General features: G+C 51.9%; 1 protein-coding gene across 9 annotated transcripts in view; it reads right to left on the bottom strand.

Moving 5' to 3' along the window:
• Window positions 1–2,256: 2,256 nt before the first annotated feature.
• The window catches only part of AFAP1L2 (actin filament associated protein 1 like 2), a 92,840-nt gene continuing 69,767 nt past the window's right edge, over window positions 2,257–25,329 (bottom strand). For 6 of the 9 annotated variants that reach the window (XM_037011389.2, XM_037011390.2, XM_037011391.2 and 3 more), the window contains 16 exons: window positions 25,237–25,327; window positions 22,567–22,650; window positions 19,562–19,767; window positions 18,240–18,419; window positions 15,593–15,682; window positions 14,073–14,157; window positions 13,368–13,472; window positions 10,863–11,074; window positions 8,960–9,105; window positions 8,059–8,170; window positions 7,211–7,450; window positions 6,922–7,126; window positions 6,489–6,644; window positions 4,521–4,714; window positions 4,273–4,389; window positions 2,257–3,427 (listed from right to left, as the gene is read on the bottom strand). In XM_037011389.2, coding sequence (XP_036867284.2) covers window positions 3,401–3,427; window positions 4,273–4,389; window positions 4,521–4,714; window positions 6,489–6,644; window positions 6,922–7,126; window positions 7,211–7,450; window positions 8,059–8,170; window positions 8,960–9,105; window positions 10,863–11,074; window positions 13,368–13,472; window positions 14,073–14,157; window positions 15,593–15,682; window positions 18,240–18,419; window positions 19,562–19,767; window positions 22,567–22,650; window positions 25,237–25,327 — 2,250 coding nt within the window. In that variant the 3' untranslated portion in view covers window positions 2,257–3,400. The remainder of the gene's footprint in view (window positions 3,428–4,272; window positions 4,390–4,520; window positions 4,715–6,488; window positions 6,645–6,921; window positions 7,127–7,210; window positions 7,451–8,058; window positions 8,171–8,959; window positions 9,106–10,862; window positions 11,075–13,367; window positions 13,473–14,072; window positions 14,158–15,592; window positions 15,683–18,239; window positions 18,420–19,561; window positions 19,768–22,566; window positions 22,651–25,236; window positions 25,328–25,329) is intronic. The other 3 variants (XM_037011388.2, XM_017654291.3, XM_017654293.3) reach the window with 3 other exon arrangements.

Genomic DNA, 25,329 nt, shown 5'->3' with positions numbered 1-25,329 from the left:
TGTGGCTCCTGGTCTGATTTTAAGTTAGAGTGGCCAGCAGCCAGAGGAGGATTCCCACCAGGGCCTTGGGTTTCCAGCCACTGGCAAAGGTTGGCTTCCTGAGCCCAGGCAGTGGATCTGAAGGGCAGCCAGATAGGGCCTCTGATCTGGCATCTGCTTGGGTTGTGGGGTAAGAGCAAGACATGCAGGGGCCCGGAGGCTGCTGTTTGGCCAAGAAGAGGACTCAGACCCTTCTGATGTCCTCACAGTTCACTTCTTTTCTAGGGACCTTGAGAGATGCCCCCAAAGCACGTGGTGCCTGCCAAGAGCCTTCAGGAGGGGAGCGGCTGTACCCCTCCCAGTGCCAATCAAGACCTGGGCACCCTGGAGGCTGCAGGGCGCCTGCCCTCAGTGGAGCACCCTGTCTGGTGGGAGTCCTTTGAGCATCTGCCTCCAGCTCGGTGCAGAGGCCCCCTGCCCACTCTCCTCACCCAGGGAGAAGAGATGCTCCAACCACAGACAGGGCTGCTTGGGACACAGCAGCAACCGGCTCCACCCTCTCATGATGGTGTTGGCGTGTAAGTAAATATGTACTTCGTGTACCTAGTTGTGTCCTGTTGAGCTTGTGTCACCTGCCCCTTTTTCCCTGAGGAGAAACAAAGGAATCTAGAGACTTCTGATGGCCTCTGTGAAGTTCACTTTGACCACAACAAATGCTAAACAATGTTTTGGGGACAGTACTACTCAAACGGAGGTCCTGACTAGCATCCTGTGGACCGTGAAGCGACGGCGTCGCAAGGAGGAAGTGGGGACCTTTTCACACACCTTTCCCCAGCGATGTCCTATATGCGTTCATTTTAGTTTGAAAAGGGACTTGGCATTTTTTACTTCATTTGGTGAGTGGCTCTGTGTGTGGGAGAGACTTGGAAAGACCCCAGACTGGAATATGAGCCATTACCCAGCTTGTTTGGCTGGTGGGGAGGGGCCGAGTGCACCCACAGTCCTGGCCAAGGGCCACGTGAAAGTGGCCTTGGTTCTTGGCAACATCCCCTTGGAGGGCCGACCTTTCAAGTTTACTTAAGGGGCTTAGTTGTGGGGTTGGTTGTGGGGTATTTGAGTGCTTTTATTCTGCTTTTCGTGGGGCAAAGAGAATAGCTCAACAAATACAAAGAAACAGGGTTTACACATAAAAGGCTTAGTTTCTATTTTTAGATCCCAACCCTCAAAGACTTTTTTTTTAAACCTTGTCTACTGAAGGTACCACTGAATTAGGCAGAGGGAATTCTCTTGCTTTTCTACAAAGACATCATTTACATACTATGAGTTTTGTCTCTTCCTTATGAAGTTTTGTACTACTTTGTCTCATCATTTTGCATTAGCTAGCACCTCCAGGATAATGTTTATAAAAATAGTGTTAACAGCATGTGTCTGTCTGCTTCTGGATTTTCTCATGTTATTTTCTGTGGATTATATTATCAGACTAGGAATGCTTACTGCCTTTCTTAAATTACTGTCATTAGGATACTGAGATTTGTGGCATGCCTGCCTACTTTGAGACCTCTCTTCACATTTAATCTATTCATATGATCAGTGTATTTTCAGTTGTTGAACCACCTTTGACTGCTTGATTTCTTTAAACACTGCTGCAATTCATTTGCTAACATTTTAAGACTTTTTCATCTATGTCCAAACGTGAGATTTGGTTTTTCTTTTGTGATATGTGTTGGAGTTTTCATGTCAGAGATAACTTTCTAAAATGGAAAATACACAGCATTTTCTTGTAATTTAAAAGTTTTGTCAGTATCTCTACTTAGGGCCTCCTTTTCAATTCTGCTGGTTTAACATAACCTTAGGTTGTCTTTTTTATTGTATCTATTTTTTCAAGAAGCCCAATTTTCTGTTTGGTTTTGTCATTTTTAAAAGAAACATACTCATACTTGGAAGGTTGCCTAAGTAGAAATTAAGAGAGTTCATAAATGTGTTTATTTTCCCCAACAATTATTTAGGAGTGTGTTTACCTTCTAGGAGTATTGATTTTCAGTCACTGTTACATGATCAGTTTCTGATGTTTCCTATGTGTGGGTAGATTAATTATACTATGAAAATCCTCTTTCAGCCTCACCTATGCTAAGATCCCACCTGTAGTTCTACCAGTTTTTACTGCACGTATTTTGAGTTGAGTTCAGCATGTAAATAACCAAGATGTTTCCCCCTTGAGGTAGAAGTCTTCCAGGCCCTGCCCCAAACCATTCCATGAAATACAAGAAAAGTCCAAAATATAATGAACATTTTATTTAAAAAAAACAAAACAAAAACTAACTCATCACTTGGTAAACTGACACCAAGTGTTTATAACAAAAGAAGTAAATGCCCTGGGATTAGAAAGACAGTAAGAATCAAAAAACCTCTACTTCACAAGAACCAGTGTTAGAGAACTCTGAGAACCCCCAGAAATGAGGCAGAGATGATAGATGAAATGTTGCAACCTGTGTTAAACAGTCATCAAAAGAGAAGACAGGCAGCCCAAAGAACGGCACTGCCAATTTTAAGATGAGAGAGACCACTGCAAACAAAATTCACCGCCCTTTTCTTGGAAGGGGCCTGGACCTTAATTTAGCACAACTTAAACAGCATTATATTAAATACCTCTTCCCTTAAAAAATGGCCTGGCCACAGGACTGAATCTGTAAACAGAGTAATCTTTTTTAAATATGGCAATGTAAAAAGTCCGTTTAATCTCAAAAGATACTTTTTACTGGTTTTAAATTATAGAGTTTTAACCTTTATTTTTCCCATAATACAGTATCACATAAATTGTATTTAAAAGCAATTGATCCAGTCCTTAATTTAGTGGTGATAGTGTCTTAGCTTAGTTCCAAATATCTTCCCCTGCCACTGGTTTCTCAAAAAGCAGGTCATAAAATCACAGAAGATTCAGCTGGGCCTACTAATTTTGGAGAGAAGAAACCTGAAGGCAAGGATGGTTTAACCCCAACACTGCTGAGTATTGAATAAGAGATGATGGTCAGGAGTTTAGGTCTTCTTGGTCATCAACGGCACGTGACTGGTGGGCCAGGGCCCTGCTACCGTGATCTCTCCTTCCACCCAAGCCTCAACATCAGAAGCTTTTCACTACTTAAAAAGCTTGATAAAGCAGTTGATGAAAACTCCAAAGAAGAAACATAGAATAACCCTAAATACAGCATTGTTTACATCCAACAGACTGAAGTTTCCAAAAAAGCCTTCTTTTTCTGTTGTATTACTTCCTTTGGCTCCGAAAGGCAACAGAGCCTCCTCTCAGCTGAAGCTCTCCATCCACGGCACCCCGGTCCTTATCCTGTCACAGAGTTGCCACTTTAATGAAGCAGGATTGTCACCAAGGTCCTCACCGATGGGACAGTCTTTAGATGAAGCTTGTTTCCTAGCTTGTTCCTTTCTTCTCCCATTCCTAGGGTACCATTCAAGTGTCAGCACCCCCAAAAGAAGAAAATTAGTTATTCACTGTAGCAACCTCCATATGCATAGAAAAATGTAAGAAAAAACTTTTTTCAGATTTCAACTTTTGTGTGTTCATCACTGCTGGGGGCACTGATTAAAGGATTGTGAGGCTGCAGCAGAGTGCTGGGAGTGGTCTGTGATGCCCACCACACAGTGACGGAGCAGTGACAAGCATGCTTATGTGGATTTAATAGTTACTGGCTCAAAATATCTCCAAGTAAGCAGGATAGAAATAAGGAGCAGAGTTTGTTGAAAGCAAGGGCAGCTGTAGGCATGTTTACTATGCAAATGGATGGATTAATCACACTTTTGGCCTAGCCCTCAAGGGAACCCAGTAATGACATCCGCTCTCGGTTTATACCTTACCAAGCCTTTTGCCACTCGCTGGCTGGGTGGCTTTAGGCACATCCTATTACCTCTCTGAATCAGTTTTTTTGTTTCTTTTTTTCAGTTTTAATGGCAGAAGTCCTTTAGCATCACTGACTTTTTTATTTAAAAACTATCCAGTCACAGTCTGTCTCTGAACTTCAGCTGTCTCCCTGGTATCTGCGCAGAGACCAGTGGTGGGGATGTGTGCAGGATGCACGCGTCCTCGGGCTGATGTAGGTAAGAACACTGGACTCAGACCCAGACACCTTTCTGGCTGGTCAGTGCCAAAGACTGAGCCAAAAACATGGCAGAGCCCCAGCTCCTGCCAAGAGCAAGACCCCATGCAGCTCAGAGCATGGGCCCCACCTTAGGGACAGTTCTGCCATTCCCTGGGGACCCAGAAGGAGGCAGGGAGTGACTGCTTACCTTGGCTTTCTGGAGGACGGAGCCTTTGCCTGTGACCATGACCGAGAGGGGCCTGCTCTTGAGTGCTGTGGCAGAGTTGACTGGGGTACAGTCTGGAGAGGGGGTGGCAGCTCTGGGCTGTGGTGACAAGAAGAGAATGAGGCCTGAGTCAAGGGGAGGGAGATGTGCCCACGTGACCCGTTCCCCCAACCCTGGTCCAGGAGGCTCTCTGCAAGAAGCTCAGAGGAGCTGTGGCTCCTGGCACTCACTCGGGGGCTCACATTCTCCAGGTGAGTGGTGTCCACAGTGGTGCCCAGCGTCACGGGCCCGGCCTCAGCCTTCTTCAGGTTGTCCTTCACCTCCATGATGTTGAGCTCGAGGTCCACACGCCTGCTTTCCTCCATCCTGCACTCCTCTTCCATTTCCTTCAGCTTCTGCTCCAGATTGGCCAGGACTCCTTTGTCTGTACAGAGAATTAAGCCGGCTGCAAGCGGCAGCTTTCCGCCAAGGCCATTCCTGGTCAGTGCCAGGTGGGTGGGTGTGGACGCCAGTTTTGGCTTCAACACCCAGAATTGGGATGGGCCTCTCTGTGTGCAGTGGGCAGCCTTAAAACCCAAGTCCTATGTTAGAATCCTGCAAAGTCTGGAGAAGGTGCTAGAGAAGGCTCTGAAGAGAGATGTCTTGACAAGAGGGTGAGCCTGCAGCCTGAGTCACTTCCGGTAGGCCCCCCAGTTCTTTGGGTAGCTGCTGCTGTCACAGTGACCCCAAGGGGAGGGAGCTTTGATGGTTGGGCTGTTTCAACCCTTAGTCCTTCTGGCCCTGGGTACACCCCAAGGCCTAGCAGAGCAGTGGTCCTCAGACCCTTATTTCTTCTCACCCTGGAGTACTCGGGGTGGCACCTCGGTGACCTAGGACGTCACTGCTGGAGAACAGGATGGTACCACATGTGCTCGGCATAGTCCCGAACACCACGAGTCAACAGCCACTGAAATTAACTTGTGCTGTTTCCAAGTTTTATGGTAAGTAAGCATCTGTCAGCCTTTGTTGGTGGCAAGTAGTCCCAAGGATCACTGTTTACAAAAAACTCATGGAGAAATTGATGTTTTGGGGATTGGAATAAAAAAAATACAGGTTCATTACTTGAATTATTTTCTTACAGTCTGTGACTTATTGGCCTGGGATCTGCAGGGCTTATTTGCCAGGAGGATAAACTATAGTGAAAACTTTCTCCTACCTAGACTATCCAGGGGAGAGAAAGCGCTGGGGACCCCTGGGTCTTCCTCCCAGCCCAGCTGTACTCTCGGGGTTTTCAAGGACTGTCACACACAAGCCTCTGGTCACACACATCAGCACGTGTTATGACTCCCATCTCCTTACCTCCGTGCCCTGATAGCCAAGGCTACTGAAACCTCCAAGCCAGTGGGCAGAGATGTATAGAGACAGCTGTATAAAGGGATAGGACGGTTGGGGGAAACAGGGAGTGGTGGAAATGTTCTAAACTGCATTATGGCGATGGTTGCACAACTCTGAATATGCTAAGAACCATTGCATTAGACAGTGTACGTGAGTCAGGTATACTGTCAGTGAATTACCTGTCAATAGAGCTGGTCATACAGAAAGGTAGTGACTGTGCCCCACCCGTAACTGTCCCCCACCAATCACGTTACAAGCTTCGCGAGATTCAGCTGAGTTTGTCCTCAAACCTGCTTGTGTCAGTGGTGCTCCGTCAACTGCACTCAAGGTACTAAAGTGAGCACAGAATCATGCTGTGCAAGTGAAGTCAAATGCCTCAGGAGGGGCCTGCAAAAGGCAAGCCACTAGGAAGTGGCTGACGGATGACAGGTGCATTCAGAAAATAATCTACAAGGACTCAGATGTTTTTGCCAGTGTCTGGAAATTAAGGACGACACTGTACAGGTGTGGTTAATGCAAGGACGAAGACATGGGACTCCCATCAGCTGGACTGAGAAATATGCATTTGTTTTAAGTGAAAGTAAAACATATATAACTTTTAGAAATGCCCTTTAGCCAGCTTTCCCAACTACCTCCTTGTCCTGTTGACAACAGGTCAGATGGTCCCTCTGCACAGGACAGCAACCTCTCAGATGGGAGAGAGGGGAGAGAACATTCCCGGGGGGCATCCACCAGGGGCAAGACCGGCAGGTCAGGTGCTCAGGTCACGGTTCATCCCGAGCAGAAGGCCCTCCTGGGGTCCCTCTGCCTGGGCAGCCCCTTACCTGTGCATCTTAACAGGGCCTCTCTCAGCTCCCGTTTCTCTCTCCGGAGCTGAGCCAGATGGCCCCGGGTTTCTTCCTTCTTCTTCTCGAGCCTCTCCTTTTCCTCTGTGTACCGCCTCACTTCGGCTTCTGTTCTGTTTTTGCCAAGTCTGATGTCTGCAGACCCAGAGAGGGGAACCCCCAGGTCAGCCCGTGTGACACAGGGCTGTCCCAACCCTCTGCATAGGCTCAGACCGAACCCTGGACTTCAGCAACAGATCAGAGCTAGACACCGGGCTAGCCTAGCAGAGACCAAAACAGGACACTGGGCCCATGCCTGCTTGGCTGTGTGACCTTGGGCAAGTCCTTTCACCTCTCTGAACTTGTTTCCTCATCTGAAAGGGAGGGGATGGGGCCAGCTTCCAAACATTCAGCTCTCATCTAGCACAGGCACCTGCAGTGATCGCTCTCAACCTGTCCTTCGTAGGTGGGCTGGCCCCAGCGGGGGTGATGGCCTCAGTGGGGGTGACGGCCTCAGCGGGGGTGATGGCCACAGAATCGGGGCAGCTTGGTGGGAAGGAGACTTTCTGCTGTTCATCCTGGACTTTGACTGTCATTCTCAGGGAAGCCTCCTCAGGCTCCAGACCCTCTTGTGGCATCTGGGTTGGAAGAAAACAAGTGCACAGCCAGCTGAGGGGCCTGGGAAGGTGAGGCTGGCTCACCTGCTAGGCGACAGCTGGTACCTGCAACCCGGGGTTCTCTGGGGACTCCACGAGGGGCTCCTCTGGGGCAGGGCCTGGGTCTGCAGGAATGGTCTCAGCCGGAGGGCCCAGTGGGGGCGGTGTAGTGGAGGGGTCCTGGGTCTGGGCAGCACTGGGGCCCTGCAGGATGGACTGGACAGGCGTGAGGTCCAGGTACACTCGGTCAGAGTCAGTCTCGCTTGGAGCATCTGTCACAGGGGCGGCTTCCTCAGGGGATTCCGCCTGCAGAGGAAAGAGAGTCAGGTGACTTTCACCATGGCCTCTGCTCCCTGGGCTCCAGAAGGGGCACCAGAGCTGTCTCAGAGCTCCTGTCCTGGTCACATGCTGGAGTGCAGAGTGCCCTCCCTCCTGGGGAAGCCTCCTACCGAACACTGGCCTTCTAACTCCAGCTCAAGTCCTGGATTTGCCATTCAAGGTGGGATACCCAGGACACAGCATTTGAGAAGAGACTCGCAGTACCTCCCTATAAGGTGGTCAGGATTAAATGAGGTCATCTGCAGAGGCCTTTATCCCAGTAAATGGAACCTGCTGTCAGGATGACTGTTCCCCCTCAGCTATCAGTTTGGCCCTGCATCCCAGCACCACAGCCCTCAGCCCCAGCACTGATCCCGGTGGTTAACCAGCTATTTCATCTAGACAAGTCTCCAAGCCAGGGGGACTGTGCAGCCCCAGTGGACAGTAGATGACCTCTTAGGTTTTTGCTGACGACCCTGCAGATGACTCGGGAGTCTGCTCATCTGAAGGACAATCCAGTGAGCTCTGGTGCTGAGACACTGAGGTTTAACAAGAGGAGTGGACAGCCCCAGGCCGCTGCCCAGCAGGGTCCTAACCATGGCCGTCAGCTCCGACATTGCCACATCGTCATATAGCATCTCCTGGTGATCCTGGCTGGGCAGGCCATCAATGTAAGTGTTTGGCTCTGAGAACTTTCTCTGCATCAGTCTGGAAGACATGGCAAAGCAGGAGAGGGGGAGATTCAGAACTGGTAAAAGCCACCAGGGTCAAAGGATTTATGAGTTGAGGGGCAGGGACACCGTAGGCTGTGCAGGGCCCCTGGGGACCAGCACTGACCTCACTTTGAAACCCATTTGTTAAGGGTTACCTCCTCCCTCTCCCCCTAGGGCCTTCCTACTAGAACCCCTGGTTCCAAATTCCTCCTCTAGGAAAACAAACTTGCCAGGCCCCATGCCTGTCCTCTTGGTCTCCTTCTGCCGTCTCACCTGGACGCCTCCCTCTGTGGATCTCATTCCAATGACAACAAACCCTCTCTCATTCCATCCTCACAGTGCACTTGGGGCAGCTGAGACCAGACTTTCCCCAATTTGTACATAAGAAAATGGACTCTGTTTCAGTTCGCTTTGCCAGCTGCCACCAGCACCACTTCAGCCGCCCCGACCCCGGCCACTTCTCCCCCCGGCCTCAGTCTGCTGGAGAGGGCTCCATGGGAACGTGCGGAACTAGCAGCAAGGAAAGTGGGCGACCAGGATGGGCCACGACTGCCATAAGGGGCTGGAGAGACGCCGCGGCTGCCCTGGGCCTGAAGCCTGGTGCAGCGCTGAGCTCTTCGCGGGGCCTCCCTGAGGGCTGCCCCCTGGTGCCTGTCTTCCTGCTGCTGGAGGGAGTTTTCGGCTGCCCTGGTGCTCAAGTGACCACCAGAGGCCAGTCTGGGCCTGGGTAAGGAAGCCCGGCTGGGAACAAGAGGGTGCAAAGGGGAGGCCCCTTTATACTCACAGCAGAGACGTTTTGGCTGCGCTCACAATACAGGAAACCCGTTCGGCATCCACGTAGTCATAGATGAAATCTTCTGGGTCTGTCTGGGAGCCTGACTCAGAGAGCAGGAGGCCCAGCCAATGGCCCATTTCCTCGGAAGACTTGGCCTGGGAGGAGGCCGAGAGGGCCGTGAGCAGGGTGGAGTGTGCCGCCTGGTGCCCAGCGCCCCCCAGGACTGTGCCCCCTCATTTCACTAGCATGTGCCACCCCAGTGACCTCACGTCACATTTCCTGCCACTAGTGATACCTTGAGGCCACCACCACAGTGCTGTAGGCATTTGTCTCAAGTATCACATGTGAATGACAACCACGTATTACTAGAATGCTAATGGGCTAGGAGAGAACTGCTGAAATTGTGTTTTATAGGTTGACACCTCGATTTTATGAACTGTCACATGTCCGTTGATTGCCCTGGTTCATATATACACAACTGTCTGGATCCCTGCTATGAAATAACAAAATTCAAATTTTTGTTTATGTTTTCAGTAAAGTCGAGATGTCTTAAATACCTTAGACCAGGTCAGCTACCTCTGAGAAGTTGTGAAGTTGGTGCCTGGTTTTTTCCAGGGGACAATTCATTCGAATCAAATACATGTATTTAGGTAGTTGAATTAAAACACCTACATCATTAATTGCCTTTGTGACAAGAAAAACCTGGGAATTCTATCAACGCTGCAGGTTTACTTCCATGCCAAAAAACAGCTACCACTTTGGCATTAACACAGCACTGCTCTACCCCCTTTTTGCTACGTTTTTCTTACAGAGGCAGCTGTAAGCAGAGTCTGACATTTCGATTCATTTTCAGGTGGGTTTCTCAGTACAGGTTTTCATGGGCATCCTCTAGCACCAGCTGCCACCATCCCTGCCCTGGGCACCTGTAACACCTTCCTAACTGGTCTCTTGTGGTCCTTTCTGGTCCCCTCCAAACCGCCCACCACCTAGCAGCTGAAGGAGGCATCTCTAAATCCATATCTAAACATGCCACCCTCCCTTGAAACCTGTAGTTCTTGGGATCAACCCCCTACTTCCCTCCTGGCCTCCTCACATATTCACAGCACCCACCCCACTGCCTTCCAGCACCTGTAAGTAATCAACAAACTAGGTAATTAGCTGAATACAATTTCACTCTTATACCAGAAGGTAAGCTCCATAATAGGGAACACATCTATCTCGTTTACCTTATTACTGTACTGAGTACATGTCTGTCAGTGGGGCTGATGGATAAATGACAAGCTTGATCCTGGGAAGCAAATGGATGTTGGGTTCAATACAGCCACCAGAGGGCAGTATTGGAGCAAAATTTGGATGAAGATCCTGGATGTCGGACGAACTGGGTGAACCAGGGAGTGTGCTTATGTGCGTGTAAAGAATGCTAGCTGCAAGCGGGCCCCGGCTCAGTGCAAGAAGGCATTATGTCACCTTTTATTTTTGTAAATGAACATCACATCAAACACAGGGTGCGGAGTGGGAGAAATGTAATTGTATCACAAACCTAATTGTTCTCTGATAAGCCCTATCCGTTGTTGTCATCTTTATATACGGAGCCCCAACTGGTGATACACAAACCAAATGAAACCCACTGTGAGTCCCCAGGTTTTTCCAGCTGCTCAGGGAGTTATAAATACTCCACTTGCACTATGTGCAGGAAGTAGCTCATTGTCCCACTCCTGTAACCCAATCACCCTGAGGTCAGAAAGGGAACGGAATTTTTTTTTTAATGCAAACAATCTCAGGCAAAGGAAGTAAAACTTAAAGGCAGTTTCACTGCTTCTCCCAGTGTAGGATTATAGTCCCTGCAGCTTGCAGCAAACAGCCGTGACCTCCATGCCCTGGCTAGGCCTGCCTCCCTCAGGGGCTGCCGTACCTCCAGCTTGAGCAGCTCCTCGCCCTTGTGGAGGATGCGGAAGGAGTAGAGGTGGTCAGGGCTCGGGTCTGGGACCACCTCGCAGCCCACCAGGCTGAGGGGCTGCTGGGCCACCTTGCTCCTGTTCCGGTCCTGGTAGATGTGCAGGTGACTGTCCCTGATGGAGCACCAGCGTGACTTCCACTGGCTGTTCACCAGCACGTTCAGGTAACCTGCAGGAAGGAACGAGGCTGCAGGAGGGCCTGGTGGCTGCACGTGCCCAGTCCTTCCGGAATGTCTCCCAGAGTCTCAGTGCCAAGATCTGTCATACTTTGCCCAAGAAACTTGCTCACTTTGTGGAGACTGTGAGTCTCACGGCGTATTCTTTCTCCTACCTTCGGGTGAGCAGCTAGGCCCTCTGAAGGTGGGCAGTATAGCTCTGCTGGTTTCTGGAAAAGGTATGTCCAGAGGGAAGAGCTGTGTCATTGCCTAGGCCAGGCTGGGCGTGTGTGCGCTCGGAGCAGAGAACAGAGGCTCCCACCCCGGCCTTGCCCTCAAGGCCCTATGCCCCCAGCCCGCAGCAGCCCTCCTCCCTGCTTCTGCTCATTGAGGCCGCGCGCAGGGCCTCCTGACTGCAGGAGCAGCTCCCTTGCCTCTACAGCCTTACTTCCCTCAGCTTCCCTGACAGCCTCTCCATCACGGGGTCGCTCAGTCTCGGCCTGCAGAGTCCTCCCCCAGCTGGCCTTGGCCGTCCCTGCGCCCTTCACTGCCTGCCCTGCCTTCCCTCGGAACACTTGGATCCCGGAGCAAGGTGACTGGGCTTCCAGGGGGGCAGCCCCAGCCGGAGACAGCGAGCTCCTAAGCGCAGGGGCTTGCCGCAGTCATCTCCAGGGCCCAGGGCTGTGCCCGTGGCCTCTATTGGCCACCGAGGCAGGGCTGCACCCATCATGCGGTCCTCTGTTCTCACATGGTAGCATGGGCTGGGTCCAGCTTCCTGAGGAGAGGACAAGTGCTCCCTCTCTTCCCTGCCTGCTTAGAGCAACGTTTACAGAGCTGACCCCACACACCAAGCACAGTCAGGTCTGGGCTACAAAAATGAGTAAAACCCAGTCTCAGGGCCATTTGAACACCCCCTGTGTGATGCACTGACATCACTGCTGCTCACCTTCCCAGAGGCCCTGGCTTACCAAGTGGATGCCTTCTCCACCTAAGGGACTGGTGGCTGCTCTGAACCTTAGCTGGGATGAACTGGGCCCATGCAGCAGGGTCAAAGTGCACAGCCACCTCCCACCCACCTGGTGCGGGACACACAAAGGGGACTGTGAATTTCTCAGAGACATGACACTTCACAGCAGCAAAGCAGAAGAATCAAGCCTAGGACCGAGGACTTCTGGAGCCTCCAGGCAGGTGCCCCACTTGCCCATCACAGTTCTCTGAACCAAAGAGCACTTTGCATCAAGAGAGGTGGGGAGTTCAGAGGCCAAGTCCAGGGAAGGACAGTGACTGTGTTCTCTCCTGCCCTTCTCTGACCACAGGGGACAGGAGCATGCTTCACCGCTGAGGAGACTTCCAGCAATAACTCACCGTATCTCCCAAACAGTGACTCACTGAAGCCAGGCCCCTGTGCCAAACACCATGCTCTCTGAGGCTGCAGGGGCCGGCAGAGCCAGGCCTTCACCTGGAGCCTGGGCTGGAGAAACAGGAGGCCCAGGCTGGCACGTGGGTTTCATGAGGAAGAGGAACAGGCCTAAAGATGGATAGTAATGGCCTCCAGGCTGCACGGAGAGCTGTAGCAGTGAATCGCAGGTCTGGAGCCAGGACAGAGGTTAATTTCTGGGAAAGGCCTTTCTCTCCTGGTCTCGGTTTCCTCAAGGCTGAGTGAGACCAGCAGAGGTGACCTCCAAGAGCCTAGCAGCACCCATACACACCCTCTGACCAGCACATGGCTTAGTTACCTCCCTAATGGTATCAACAGTCCCACCTACGTATTTGCTCCTCCCCATGGGCACCATCCCTCACCAGCCTCTGCCGGACCTCTAAGGCCCAGGTCCACGAAGTCATTTATGACCACAGAGTGGGAAAGGTTTGCTGTCCCTGAGTCCTTGCAGCTACTAAAATGACAGAGCAGGTGGTTATGGGTTTATAGCCATCATCTACTTTGGACTGTAGGCTCTCAGAAGCATGTCCTCCATCTGCTTGGTCCCCTTTCCCCAACACTGGGCCTGCCGTGCCCCATCATTATTGATCAATGAACATACTTTTTAAAAGACCATTAAGAGGACAGCCATCAATTACCCTTCACTTTCCACAAAGGATCCAGCACTGCAGCAAGAGCCTGCTTAGGCATTAAGAACCACCTGCAGTGCAGATCCACAGAGGCTGTGGACCACTACAGACTCATCACCCCTAGAGAGGTTTAAAGCAAGAACTAGAATCTCTGCCTTTGTGGTCTGAGCTGCCTTCCTGGAGAGGGGCTGCAGCCCAGTGGAAGAGCCCCTTCATCCTAGAGGCAGCTGTGATCCTTACTGGATGTCTCGAGGGACTTCTCCGCAGGCTCCAGTGAGGTAGATTTCTTTCTGCCCAGGTTCATTAGGTTGCTCAGTTTGAGGCCAGCAGAAGATTTCTTCTTGACTGTCAAGATGAGAGAAAATGCCATCAGCACTGTACACAGCCCACTCACATGCCCTTAGGAAAGATAGGAAAAACAGTGGACTTATTCCCACTGCATCTGCCCCTGGGTGCATGTACATACACATCTGCACGTGCACACACACACACACACACACACTCTCTCTCTCTCTCTCTCTCTCTCTCTCTCTCTCTCTCTCTCTCTCTCTCTCCTGCTCCCTAAACCAGGGTCCACAGGCCAGAGTCAGAATTCTCTAGAATCATACTCAAGAGGGACAGATCAACTTCTCTAACAGAATATGTCAGCATTTAATCTTTACAGACTGTATTGATTCAAAGACATGTGAAATAGGGTTAGCAAACAAGAAGAAATGAAAGAATAATCTACCCCCAGCAATTCACGGAACTCAACTTCAATCTGGTCATCTCTCCCTTGTCCCTGGATCTATTAACGTAGTATTTCCAAGAGTTTATACGTTGGAGGCATGTTAGAATCAGCTGTCAGAACCCACTAGGGTTGAGCCAGCCAGCCCAGCCGCCCAGCCTCCCAGCCCGGAAGCCACCCCCCTCCCACCCCCAGGCCACGAGCCACGGTGTTGGTACCATCTTTGGCCTCTGGGACCTCAGGGTGGCCATCTATGGAGCTTCCACAGTCTGAGGCGGACAGGTACTTCTCAGTTAGATCCGGCTGTGGAAAAGAGAGGCAAGTGGGAAATCTTGTCTGGGAATGATTACTTCAGAGATTATAATTTAAGGGAAGATAACGGCTCCTGAGTGTAAGCCAGGCGTTACCTGCAAGTCCATGTCAGTGGTGGGACCCTGGCTGGGCTTCACCTTTCTCAGGTCCCCTGCCCTGTCCTGGAGCACCTTCCCCTTCTTCAGGCCACCACCCACCCATTCATGTTCCCAAGTTCTCAAAACGGCCATTCATCCTGATGTGACAGCAGCCCCACAGCCAGCAGGAAAGGCCCGAGGGTCACCACCCCGACTGAAGCTGCAGGGCTGGGAACTGAGGGGGCTTGAGACCTGAGTGCTACCAGTGCGCCAGGCTCTGGGGAGGGCTGGCCTGTCTGCTTGGGGTCAGGTCATGAATCATGTTCCCTGGCCAGGTGGGGTGCTCGAGTGACAGACCCCTCTGAGCCTGCTCTGCATGCGTGTAAAGTAGGGATAACATCTCTGTCTGCAGTTCAGGGCTGAGGGGGACTCAGGAGAATCCCTGGCAGAGGGTAGTGGCTGCTGCTGTTAGAATGTGAACCCCTCAGAATGTTCCAACAGGCTTCTTCCAGACAACTGCTTACTCCAGGCCTCTGGAAAACAGGCTGAGGGGCTCCCAGTGTCCTGGCCTTAGGCAGGGACACTGAGGTACCTGGCCAGGAGCTCTGCATGCCAGGTCTGTAGGGGGAGCTCGTTTCTGGCCTCAATGTGAAGAGAACCCAACTTTACTCTGACTGGTTTTCATGCCAATGACCAAGGAAAGAGTAAGACAATTAGAACCTCAGTCCTCTTCAGTCACTTGGCAGGGCTGCGGGGACTTCACGGGGTGGCCTGTGCCTTCCTGAAGAACAGAGGGCCCCTCCCCGCTCAAGCCCCTGCCTCCTCCCTGCCAGGGGCGGGGACCCCAAGATGAGACACAGGGGACCTCTGCTTTGCACACACCCAGGCACCTCCCTGCAGATACACAGGGACATGACATGAGACCCCACAGGTGACGGCCCTCCCCTTCTCCAGCATCAGCCCAACTTCCCAGACATTGACCCTTAAGCAGGGGCCCTACAGCTCCATGCAGATGAGCACTAGAGCCCTTCGGCTGGGGTCAAGGTCAAGACAATTCTCCCTGCACTGGAAGCTCTACTGGGTAGCCCATGGGAAGGAAGAGCATCATAAAATACATCTTGATTAAGAATGGGGCATAAAGTGACTTTTGTTCTAATAAAGCTTTCCCCACAAGCAAGAAAATATTTTAGGTCTCTTATCAACTTCCATCAACTGAAGCTACTCTCCTTATCCAAGCATTATATGCTTCTTAGTAATGGGGATGAAATGCAAAAGCAAAGCTCTAAATTTTAAGTTTTTAATTTTTATGGAGAAACAGTGGAACGCTTCCGGGCAGAGTAAAGGCTTACTTTCTGGCAGTTCAGGCGCTGGGCTTCTGGGGTGTACTGGTTTCCCTCGGATGTGCCTTCTGAAGGCAGGCCACTCACCTCCTGGATGACCTGAAGGAAGAGAAAAGCAGTCAGCAGCGGCCAGACTGAAACGGGAGCCCCTCAAGGGGCAGTGAGCAGAGGTGAGAGACGCTGCGTGACTTCCAAGGAACAGAGACCATCTGCAGCCCCACCTGCCCTCGCCTCAGGCCCTGGCACCCAGGCTCCACATGGCCTCAGGGCTGAGCTGGGTAGGCTGTGGTGAGAGAGGCGTGTTTTTTCAGGCCCGCCATCCTGCAGGCCCCCATGATTTCTGGTGGCAGGCAGGCGGCTGGTGGGGGACAGGGCGGATTATTTGCAGTAAAGCCTAAGGATGGCCAGAGCAGCCAGCCTCACCTCCAAGAGCCCCTTCCTTGTCCCCATCCTAGGCAGGGGTGGCTGTTCAGTTACGAGTATGATGAAAAACTACAATCGCCAAACAGCCCCCTGGCTTTGGGGGGCTGTGGGGATAGCTGTGGTGTGTCACCACGGTGCTCAGGAACTAGACCTGCAAATTGCCTCCGTCCAGCACCAGCTCTTCAGAATTGCTTCTGACAGTCCCCTGCACCCTCCTCCAGGAAGGAGCCTTTGAACCGGCACCAGGGGCCTGGGCTGGGGGCACACAGGTCAGAGGAAGCTGTGGCTGCATTAGGCAACACAGCCTTTTTGAGCCAGGGGCCACCTGGGACATTCCTGGAGGGTAACAGCCCAGGGAAGCCACAGACACACTGCCCTCCTTGAAGCCCTTTGGAGATACAGACTTAGCAAAGAATGATTTCAAAATCCTCCTGTTTCAGTCTCCGCCTAAGGGTTTAAAATTAGCTTTAAATCAGAAAAGCCAAAGAACAGAATGCAGAATGGCTATAGGGACAGAGAAACTTAAGGTATTTCTCACCCAGACAGACTCCAGTGCTGGACCTTGGTCCACGTGGTGAGCCAAACGTGCAACATGGCACTGTGGGGAGACGGTGGGCCCTGGCCCTGGAGTCAGCCCCCTAGGGGTGTGACCTTGGGCCTGGCCTCAGTCAGCATATCTGTAAGGTGGGGCAACACCTACACCACAGGGCTGCTGTGGGGATGTGAGTAAAGTACCCAGCACACGGCTGGCACATTCATCATGATCCTTATCAGCTGGGTCCTGGATCCAGATGCCCCAAGCAGGGGAAGCAGGCTAAGCCGGGAGGGGGTGGGGATCCTCGTCTCTGGGACACACCTCCCTTGTGCCTTCCTTTTCTGGGACCCTCATTCCATCCTCAGCATCTCCCATTTACTGTCATGTACCTATCCCAACCCATGGCAGAGGTGTGATGATGCAGACTTGCCCAGGGAAGGTAGGTAGGTGGGACAGAACAGATGCATCTGGTCACGATCCCATCAGACAGGCTAACAGCCCCACCAAACTGTGAGTGTGTGCAGGTCTGACAGCCAGATTCTCACAGCAAATCCACTCTGCACTCATGACCCGGGAGGAAGAGGGCCTCTCAGTGAAAGCCGACAGGCTATACCTTCTGGAGGTGGTCTTATCTTTGGAAGTATCAGCAAGATTGGGGAGGGGGTTGGCAGGGGTCTCAGGAAGAGGGCAGGAGAGCTGGGGAGGGAGTCTGGGAGTCAGAGGAAGGGCACGTAGCTCTGAGTAGTCAGAGGAACAGCACTGGGAACGGCAAGCAAGAGCAGTGTGTGTGCATACGTGCAACTATGGTCAAGAATTTGTGCACGTGCATGTTTCTGCATGCAAGTGTGTGTGAGAGCACACACATATACATGTGTGCAGATGTGGGTGGAGGGCGGATACAATGCTCCTACGCTGGACACACATGCATGTGGCTGTGATGGAGGAGGGGGCAGCAGGGAGGGACGGACGGGATCTCTTGGGCTCTCTGCCCTCTCCAGAGTCCCTTCTGGGTTTGGAGATCTCTCTGCAACATCGGGCCGATTCTTGGTACCAACCTTGTATCTTCTGGGATTGTCAAGCTCATCTTTAATATGGGGTGGGCAAGTCCACCCACCAGGTGCTCCATTGTTATGAGGGCTACATCCTGGGTAGTGTAGGCAGAAGTGACCATGTGCATTTGTGTGGTAGAACACAAAGGACTGTGGTCAGAGTCCTACATTTGCAACCCAGTGTTGCCATAGTGACCCTAATCAGTTACCTCCTCCCTCTGAGCCTTAAATTCCCCTCCTGTAAAGAGGGATAGTGACACCACCCAACTACCTCCAGTGTGATGAGGTGAGTTACACTTACTAAAAGCGCATGGCCCATGCTAAGTACTTAACAAGTGGCAATGGTGTTTATTCTTCCTTAATTAGGAAGCTGGTGATGCTTCCCTAGAGGCCAAAAGACAAATGGATTTAAAGCAGAGCCCAAGTCCAGACCACTGAGAAGGATGCAGCCAAATACTGTGATCCATTCCGTTCAGAGTGATTGCTACCACTTAGAACACAAGAAGCCCTGTGAACTTGAAGGATCACAGACCCATTACCCATGACAACATCCTCCCTTTGGGAAAATGCTGGGGAACCAGAATAGGAGCCCCTGGGAGCCCCAAGGGGGAGCAGGCCCACTTCCCCAGTGGCCTGGAGCCTCCCTCACCCGGAGCCACTGCTCAGCCTGGTCCTTGCTCTGCAAGCCCAGCACGATCACATCAGCATTCATTGGCGTGATCTTCAGCTTGTGCTCCTTCTTCCGCACTTGCTTCTCCTTGTGGATGACGCTGCTGCCCAGCAAGTTCACGTCCAGCTGAGGGCTGTGGTCCTTGGAGGATTTGTAACACTGCAAGAAAGGAGGTAGGATACTCTGCTTGTTGGGGGCTCAGGCAGATTCTGCAGCGCTGGGTCCACAACGAAACTGCAGGCTGGACCCCTGCAGTGCAGAACCAGCACCTCAAATGCTGCCAGCTCCTGTTCTCCGCAGCAGGGTGACCAGGCAGACTCCCCCTCCTCCAAGACCCTCCTGCCGGCCTCCGCAAGGATGCCCCAGGACCCTGTCCATCCACGCTGCCTTAACTGTAATGCAGGCTGCGGCCACCCCTCAAATACGTCCACTGCAGGGGACTCTCATATCTGGGGAAGAACAAACTCCCCATTTCACTGCCTCTCTGCTTTTCTTGCTCAGCCTCCCCAGTAAGAGATCCACAAGGAATGGAGGCTAAACTTCCTCTCTGATCAGGTAGGCAGATGTGCAGGCCAAGGAAGGAAGGGACTTTCTTTCCCTACCAGAGAAAATACTTTGCCCCTTAGTTTGTCACGTGAAAAATGGGGGTCCTCAGAAGACTACCTGAAGGCACAGGACTACCTGAAGGAACACCGGTACAGTGCAGGGCACGTACAACCAGGGACAGAAGGGTGTTTATGACGTTTCCACGGAACCTCGAATCAGGACGTAGTACTGAATTTTAATTTAAAGTAACAGGAAACAGGGCTGTGATCAGAGTATTACCTTCTGACTCCCTTATGAGTTTTGTCTTATAATCAGTAATTCAAAATACCGTGACTTCTGAGAAAACACGGGGCTCTCCTGGATCGATGAATGCAGTGGCCAGAACTGGGGCTGGAGGCCAGCTGGGGAGTCCCGACTGGGTGGCAGGCTTCACACAAAACCTCCAGTGACCAGAATGTGAGGAAGAATGAGCCTCTATCAGGGGACAAAAAGATCCCAGGGAAAAATGTCTACGGGACGGGACTGGGGGAGAGGTGGTGGTAATCACAGCCTCCTTTGAGACTGATGGAAATGACTAGACTGTTCTAGTTAAGTAAAAGGACACTCATCATGCATGCAGAGTCCTGCATACAATTTCAAATTAGGGAAAGGTGGAGATTCGGTGGAAGAGGCTCTAGTAGTCTGGTATAAGGGGCCATTTCCCCACCCTCTCCCTCAAAAGACAGAAGACCAGAACTCGATGGGAGGCCACTGACCAGGAGCCTGGTGTCCTTGATGACGCAGAGCTGCTTGGCCCACTGCCCCAGCCACTTCTTGCGCCACAGGAAGGCACAGATGCGGGCATCACGCATCAGCTCAATGCCAGCCTCAGGCGAGGGCCACTGGTAGGGGGCGGGCTTGCCCTTGCAGCCCTCCTCTTCATCATAGGACTCGTAGGAGCTGCTCACGATCTCTCCGTCCTCTGCAAGGAAGACCCAATTGGTCACGGCCCCGCTGGGCAGGCGGTGCTCCTAAACATGCTTCGTCATTCAGGAGTGAGCGCGGCAGGTGGGGGAGCCGGTGTCTTCCCGGCTACAACGCCCCTGCCCCTGCACTCTGGACCCAGCCCCACTGCCACCAGCCAGCCGCAGAGCCGGGCAGACTTTCCGGGCCCCAAACAGCCTCAGCAATGACCCTTGCATGCTGCTTCTGGCCACAGATGTGAACAGCTGGAAAACAGGAGTTTCTCTCCTTCCTCCTCAGGTCCTGTCACCTCAGACTCCACAGAAACCTCTGACAAGACACACCCACAGTCACTCTTGAGAAGGCCGGTCCCCCTGCCTGGGGCTTCTGTCTCTTTGACGGAAGGATGAGGCGGTGGGGTGACCATCTCTCTGGGTTCCTCTGGGCCTGGCACTCTGCCATTCTAGGGGTGACCATCTGAGCCCAGAGCTGGGCAGGTGGCAAGCCTCCACCAGCTGCCTGCCCGGCCGGACCTGCTCTGTCCCTGGTTCTGCCCTGAGGGCAGAAGGGGACAGAGCTTCTCAGAAACGGAAGGCGAGATAAACGTAGCAGGATGTGGCTCTCAGATGAAGGCGGCCACCTCCCGCTCCTAAATGGCCCCCTCAGCATCATAGCCCTTAAAAAAAAACCTTATCCTCCACAGATCTGGCCTCCTTCCCTCCCACTTAACACCTCCCAGCACCAACTCGGCTTCTTCTCATTTCCAAGCCATCCCCTTCCTCCACCTCTGGCAGCAAATGAGCCAAATTCACATTTTAGTTCTGTTCCAATGAATCCCCAAACTCACCAAGTACAAACTGCACTCGGCTACATGCCCACTCTACATGCCCCAGTTTCTGCCCCCACCACCCCCGCAAGAGTTACTGTTCTCTGGGCCCCACTGCACTATTCAACGCCAACAAAAACTAGGGGAAGAAAATGTAAATCAGTAAAACCCTGAAAAGCAGGACACACAGAAAAGGGAACCTCAGGATTCCTGGTCCAACCCCTGGCTCAGCACAGGAAGCCTGTCATAACCTCGATGCTGTTCTAGCCTCTGCTTGAATTCCCCACGGACAGGGTGCTTCCTACCTCATGATCACCGGATACCACCGTTATTGGGCATTCCTAACAAAGTCAGGCCACCGTCGACTCCCCTATGACCTGTACAGACATGTTCTGTCCCCCTAAGTCAGGGTGAATGAAACTCCCCTTTGCTCTCCGGGACATCCTTCAGAAAAGAGACGGCCTGTGGCCCCCTGCTGCCCCTTCTCCGGAAGCCTCTTCTATCTGCATAGCTGGGCTCCTATGTACTAAGAAAGCAGAACCACAGTTCAATTAGAATATAGGAGAACGAACAAGGCCACTGGCCCAGTTATTCAGGCTACAATGCCAATGAAAATGTGTTTTAAGTTGTTTTAATATTCCTAAAAATAACACTTCAAATATTTCAATACCGGTTTTCTTTAAAAGCAGTGTGGTACTACTTGCCTTCATAGCTTAATAAAAAAGTTGCACAGTTCATAATTTTATACCTATTCAATAAGCAAAGACTGAAAGTAGCAGCACTACCCAGAGGGAGACCCGGAGCGCTCATGTGGCTGGTAGCAATGCCGATTAACACAAGCCTCTCAGGAAACAATCTGGCAGCCTGTTGTTTCGAGAGCCATAAAAACACCCAGGCCCTTTGACCCAATAATCCCAGTCCTGGGAGTTTATCCTAGGAAACTAGTTTTCAAAAAAGGAAGGAAGGGGGAAGGTTACATGCATCAAGACATCAATTCCCAGGCTATTTATCGGTCAGCAGGGCTATATCAGGGAAAGTACGGTTTCATCTGCTTGGGAGCATACGATACAACTATCATCATTGGGGAGTGTTGGTAAACTCGATGAATACAATGGTAAGTGAGAAAGTACCACTAAAATTACATATGTGAGTAGATCAGTACTAAAAGGAAACAGGAAGAGCTCAAAATGGTTGATTTAATCCAGTGGTAGGATGGGGGTGATTTTATAAATAAATGTCCTCAGCGTCAGTATCGTATCATCTGTACAGTAAGTAAGATAAGTAGGATGATGCGATGTCAGTGTTATTCAGTGACAAGGTTTATCCTTTAGTAAGGAAAACTAAGGGCAGGAGGCTACAGAGTCTAGTGCACAAAAGTTGGGGTAATCTCCCAGCTGCCTGGGCTTCTAGGGTTGACCCACCTGTCCCACGGAGAATTTTAACACCTGCCCGTCTGCCACCAGGGTGGGGATGGGGATGCTGAGAAGAAACAGCAAGTCAGTGTGTCAAGCTACCTGGAGTAGCTTGGAGGAAACTTAGGGAAAACATACTAACAATTTTATTCATCCCTAAGAGCCATCATAGCATAACCATAAATGGAGGATAATCTTAAACAGATAGTTGGCTTCCCGGGCTGGTGGGATGAACAGAAGTGAAAGGCAGGGTGCTCAGATAATTCCATCCCTGTTTTTGCAGTCCCCAGGTGGCCTGTACACTACAGCGGCTGAAGTCCCTGGAACACTGGGCAGAACAAGCATGCAGCACCTGGGGTGCTTCAGCCATGCATCTGGGTGCAACAGGCAAGGGCTTGTGGAAAGCAGAGTAAGCCTCTCCTTCTGGAAGGATGACATACGGCATGTACATGCAGGACCCACGCACAAAAGACAGGAAGAGGTTGATGGTGGTTTGGGGAATGCACCCCAGGTCTAAGACCCAGGCAGCAGGCAGCAGGCATGGGATCACAGACATTCCAGCTCTGGGGACAAGCAGTACCCAAGGTGATCGTGGCATAAATGACTCCTTCAGGCACCTGCACCCATCGGGGGATTCCAGTGGGGATAAATCTGCCAGAATGACCTGTGTGATACCAGAAGCAAAGAAAGGGGTAGGATGGAAAAAGACAAGATGAAGAGAGGGACAGACCTGAGTGCAGAGTCACAGAGACCCGGGTGGTGATGGCTGCTTGCCCACCTAAGTCAGTGCTTCCCCATTGGCGGTGCGGGCTTGTTTGGAGAGGCCCTAGCCTGGCCAAGGGCATTTTTTTCCCAACCCCTTCACATCCAGAGACGACCATGTAACTACCTGTCACCAGTGGAATGTGGGTAGAAGTGATGTGTGTCACTTTTGGTTGGTACTTCTGAGAACTAGCTGGGTGCTCCACTCCCTCTCTGCAGAGAAGTGTGTGTGTAGCCTCAGAGGGCAGTGAGCCCATACTGGCAGGAGCCTGGGTACCAAAACTACCTGCTGAGCAGTAATACCCACCTTGAACTTCTCTGTGAGTGAGAAGCAGATCTGTGTTGTGTTACTAACACAACTAAAGGGGGTTTTATTTGTTACAGCAGCTACTGTTACCCCAGCAGGAGACATCATCAAAGAGGTAGCTGATGTCTTGGGCAAGCAGGACTGCCCCTCGCATCTGCCGTACAGGCCATCAGTAGGGAGCCCACTAAGCTTCTACCTGCAGAGCAGAACCTGACCCAGCAGAGCCATGTGGGGACAGTGCTGATGAAGCAGGACAAGAATTCAAACAATGGGTCTTTGACAGGAAGTCAGCAACATCGCTGTTGGCCAATGAACTAGACCCGGGGCCAGTGCCCAGTGTCAGTCCTCTTGCTGCACCCTGCATGTCCCACTACTCAGACAGGTACAGGGGACAACAGGTAGGAACTGAGTGCAGGTTGGCTGGTAATGCAGGTGAAGCCTGCTCTTTGTGGCAGGTGTGCCCAGTTCTCCCCAAGTCATCCTTGGTCTTTGTCCTGGCAGGAGAGGAAAGGCAACCAAGCACCTTCTTACCTTGCTGTGCTCAAGCAGTCCCTGTGATGTCACCCACCGCGCCCCCACCCCACCCCAGAGGTGAACACCAGGAAGGTTCCGTCCTTCTACTTGCTTGTGCCCAGATGAAGGATCTGCCACACAAACAGGCCCCAGAGAGTGTCTGGGAGGCAGGCCCCAGCTGGCACAGACCACCCTGAGAGAGCCGGGCTTCAGATGCCCGGGGATGCTCACCATGCATGGTGAGGCACCCCTCCCCACCTGCCAGACGCACCCTCAGCTCTGATCTGAAATCACAGCCTGCCTGGTCCCTCGGCTACACACCACACCACATCTCAGTGGGTTCAAGTGAAGTGATGTCCGCCCACAAAGCCAGCCTCTTCGAATGGAATAACCTAGTCTGAACAGGCCCTCACCTCCCACCCAGTTCCTGCCATTGGAGGCAATAGGTTCAGCGTGAAGAAAGGAGTCCAATCCGATGGGGCTCCGAGTGGCTGGTCCCTCTCATCCCTGGTCCTGTTCTTCATGGAGCCAACAGCCCCTTTCAGGCACATTCATTCCCACCAGCAAGGCTCCTCACCTCTTACATTTGCAAATTGCTTTATGGCTTTCAAAGACTTTCACTTACAAAGGAAGGAAAGGGAAGAGGTAATAGGGGCAGAAAGGACCAGAGCTCAGCTGCCTGGGGAAAACAGGTCACAGTGTTTTTCTTCCATGATGTTTGGGGCCTTTCTGTGTTCTAGAATCCCTAAACCAAGAACATTTCTTATCTGATGTCCTCAGGCTGAGAATCAGTGACCAAGGACAGAGGGCTCCAGCAGGAGCCCTGCCCCTGTAGCACAAGACATCTTTTTTTAGTACCTAAGTGAGGTCAGTCACTAAGTAACCTTCCACAGGCTTGCAGCCTCATTCAGAGAGAAGCAAAGTCCTCACCATGTCCTGCAGCTGACTTCTACGTTCCCATCTCCTGTCTCTTCCCTTCCCCCTCCCCTGCTCTTACCACACTGGTCTCCTTGCTGTTCCTCAAAGATGCCAAGAGATCTCCTGCCTCAGGGCCTTTGCATGTGCTGTGCTATCTGGAGAGTTCTTCCAGATCTCTGCCCCCACCCACTTTCCACTGCATTCAGGTGTTAGCTCAAGGTCACCTATCAGAGATGCTTTCCTTTATCTAAAACAACACCCTCTCCTGCCCCAACCCAGCCCCTGCTGTTTTCCATCCTAACACTTTATCATCACCTGACACAAGCTATGTTTATCTCCTGTCTGCTTTTTATCACAGAATCTGAGGGCTGTGACTGCTCTCCTGAGCACAGCCGAGTGCCTGACTCCTAGAAATGTGCTTGGCACATAATGGGACCACAGTAACCATTAGTCTAATGACTCTGGCTCAGCCTGACCCCACTGCCATTGTTTGCAAGGGCCTGCTAACCCTTAGCCAACACACCTGTCCCCATCACGTTTCTGTGCCAACTTCAGCAACACCCAGGTGGGAACACCAAGAGCATGAGGCACAGTAAACTGGCTCACTGTGGGCCATCCTAGGCCCCTCCTTGCAGGGGAGCTGGGTTTGCAGGAGGTCTCTACAGAATGTCAGAGCAGAAGCGCAGTGCTCTATGGCCAGCAGGAAGCACTGCAGCCCCTCCATGCCCCAGCCCTGGCCCCAGGATGTACCGTTGAGGGATGTGTCATATGGCTCAGCCTCTTCATAGTAACCCTCTGGAGACTCCGTCTTTGGGATGGAGAGTTGTTTCTGTTCTGGAATCT

This window comes from Manis javanica, chromosome 7 (assembly GCF_040802235.1).
Source record: "Manis javanica isolate MJ-LG chromosome 7, MJ_LKY, whole genome shotgun sequence".
Lineage (NCBI taxonomy): Eukaryota > Metazoa > Chordata > Mammalia > Pholidota > Manidae > Manis > Manis javanica.
Note: the sequence above shows the minus strand (reverse complement) of the source record. Positions and strands in the feature narration are given on the sequence as shown.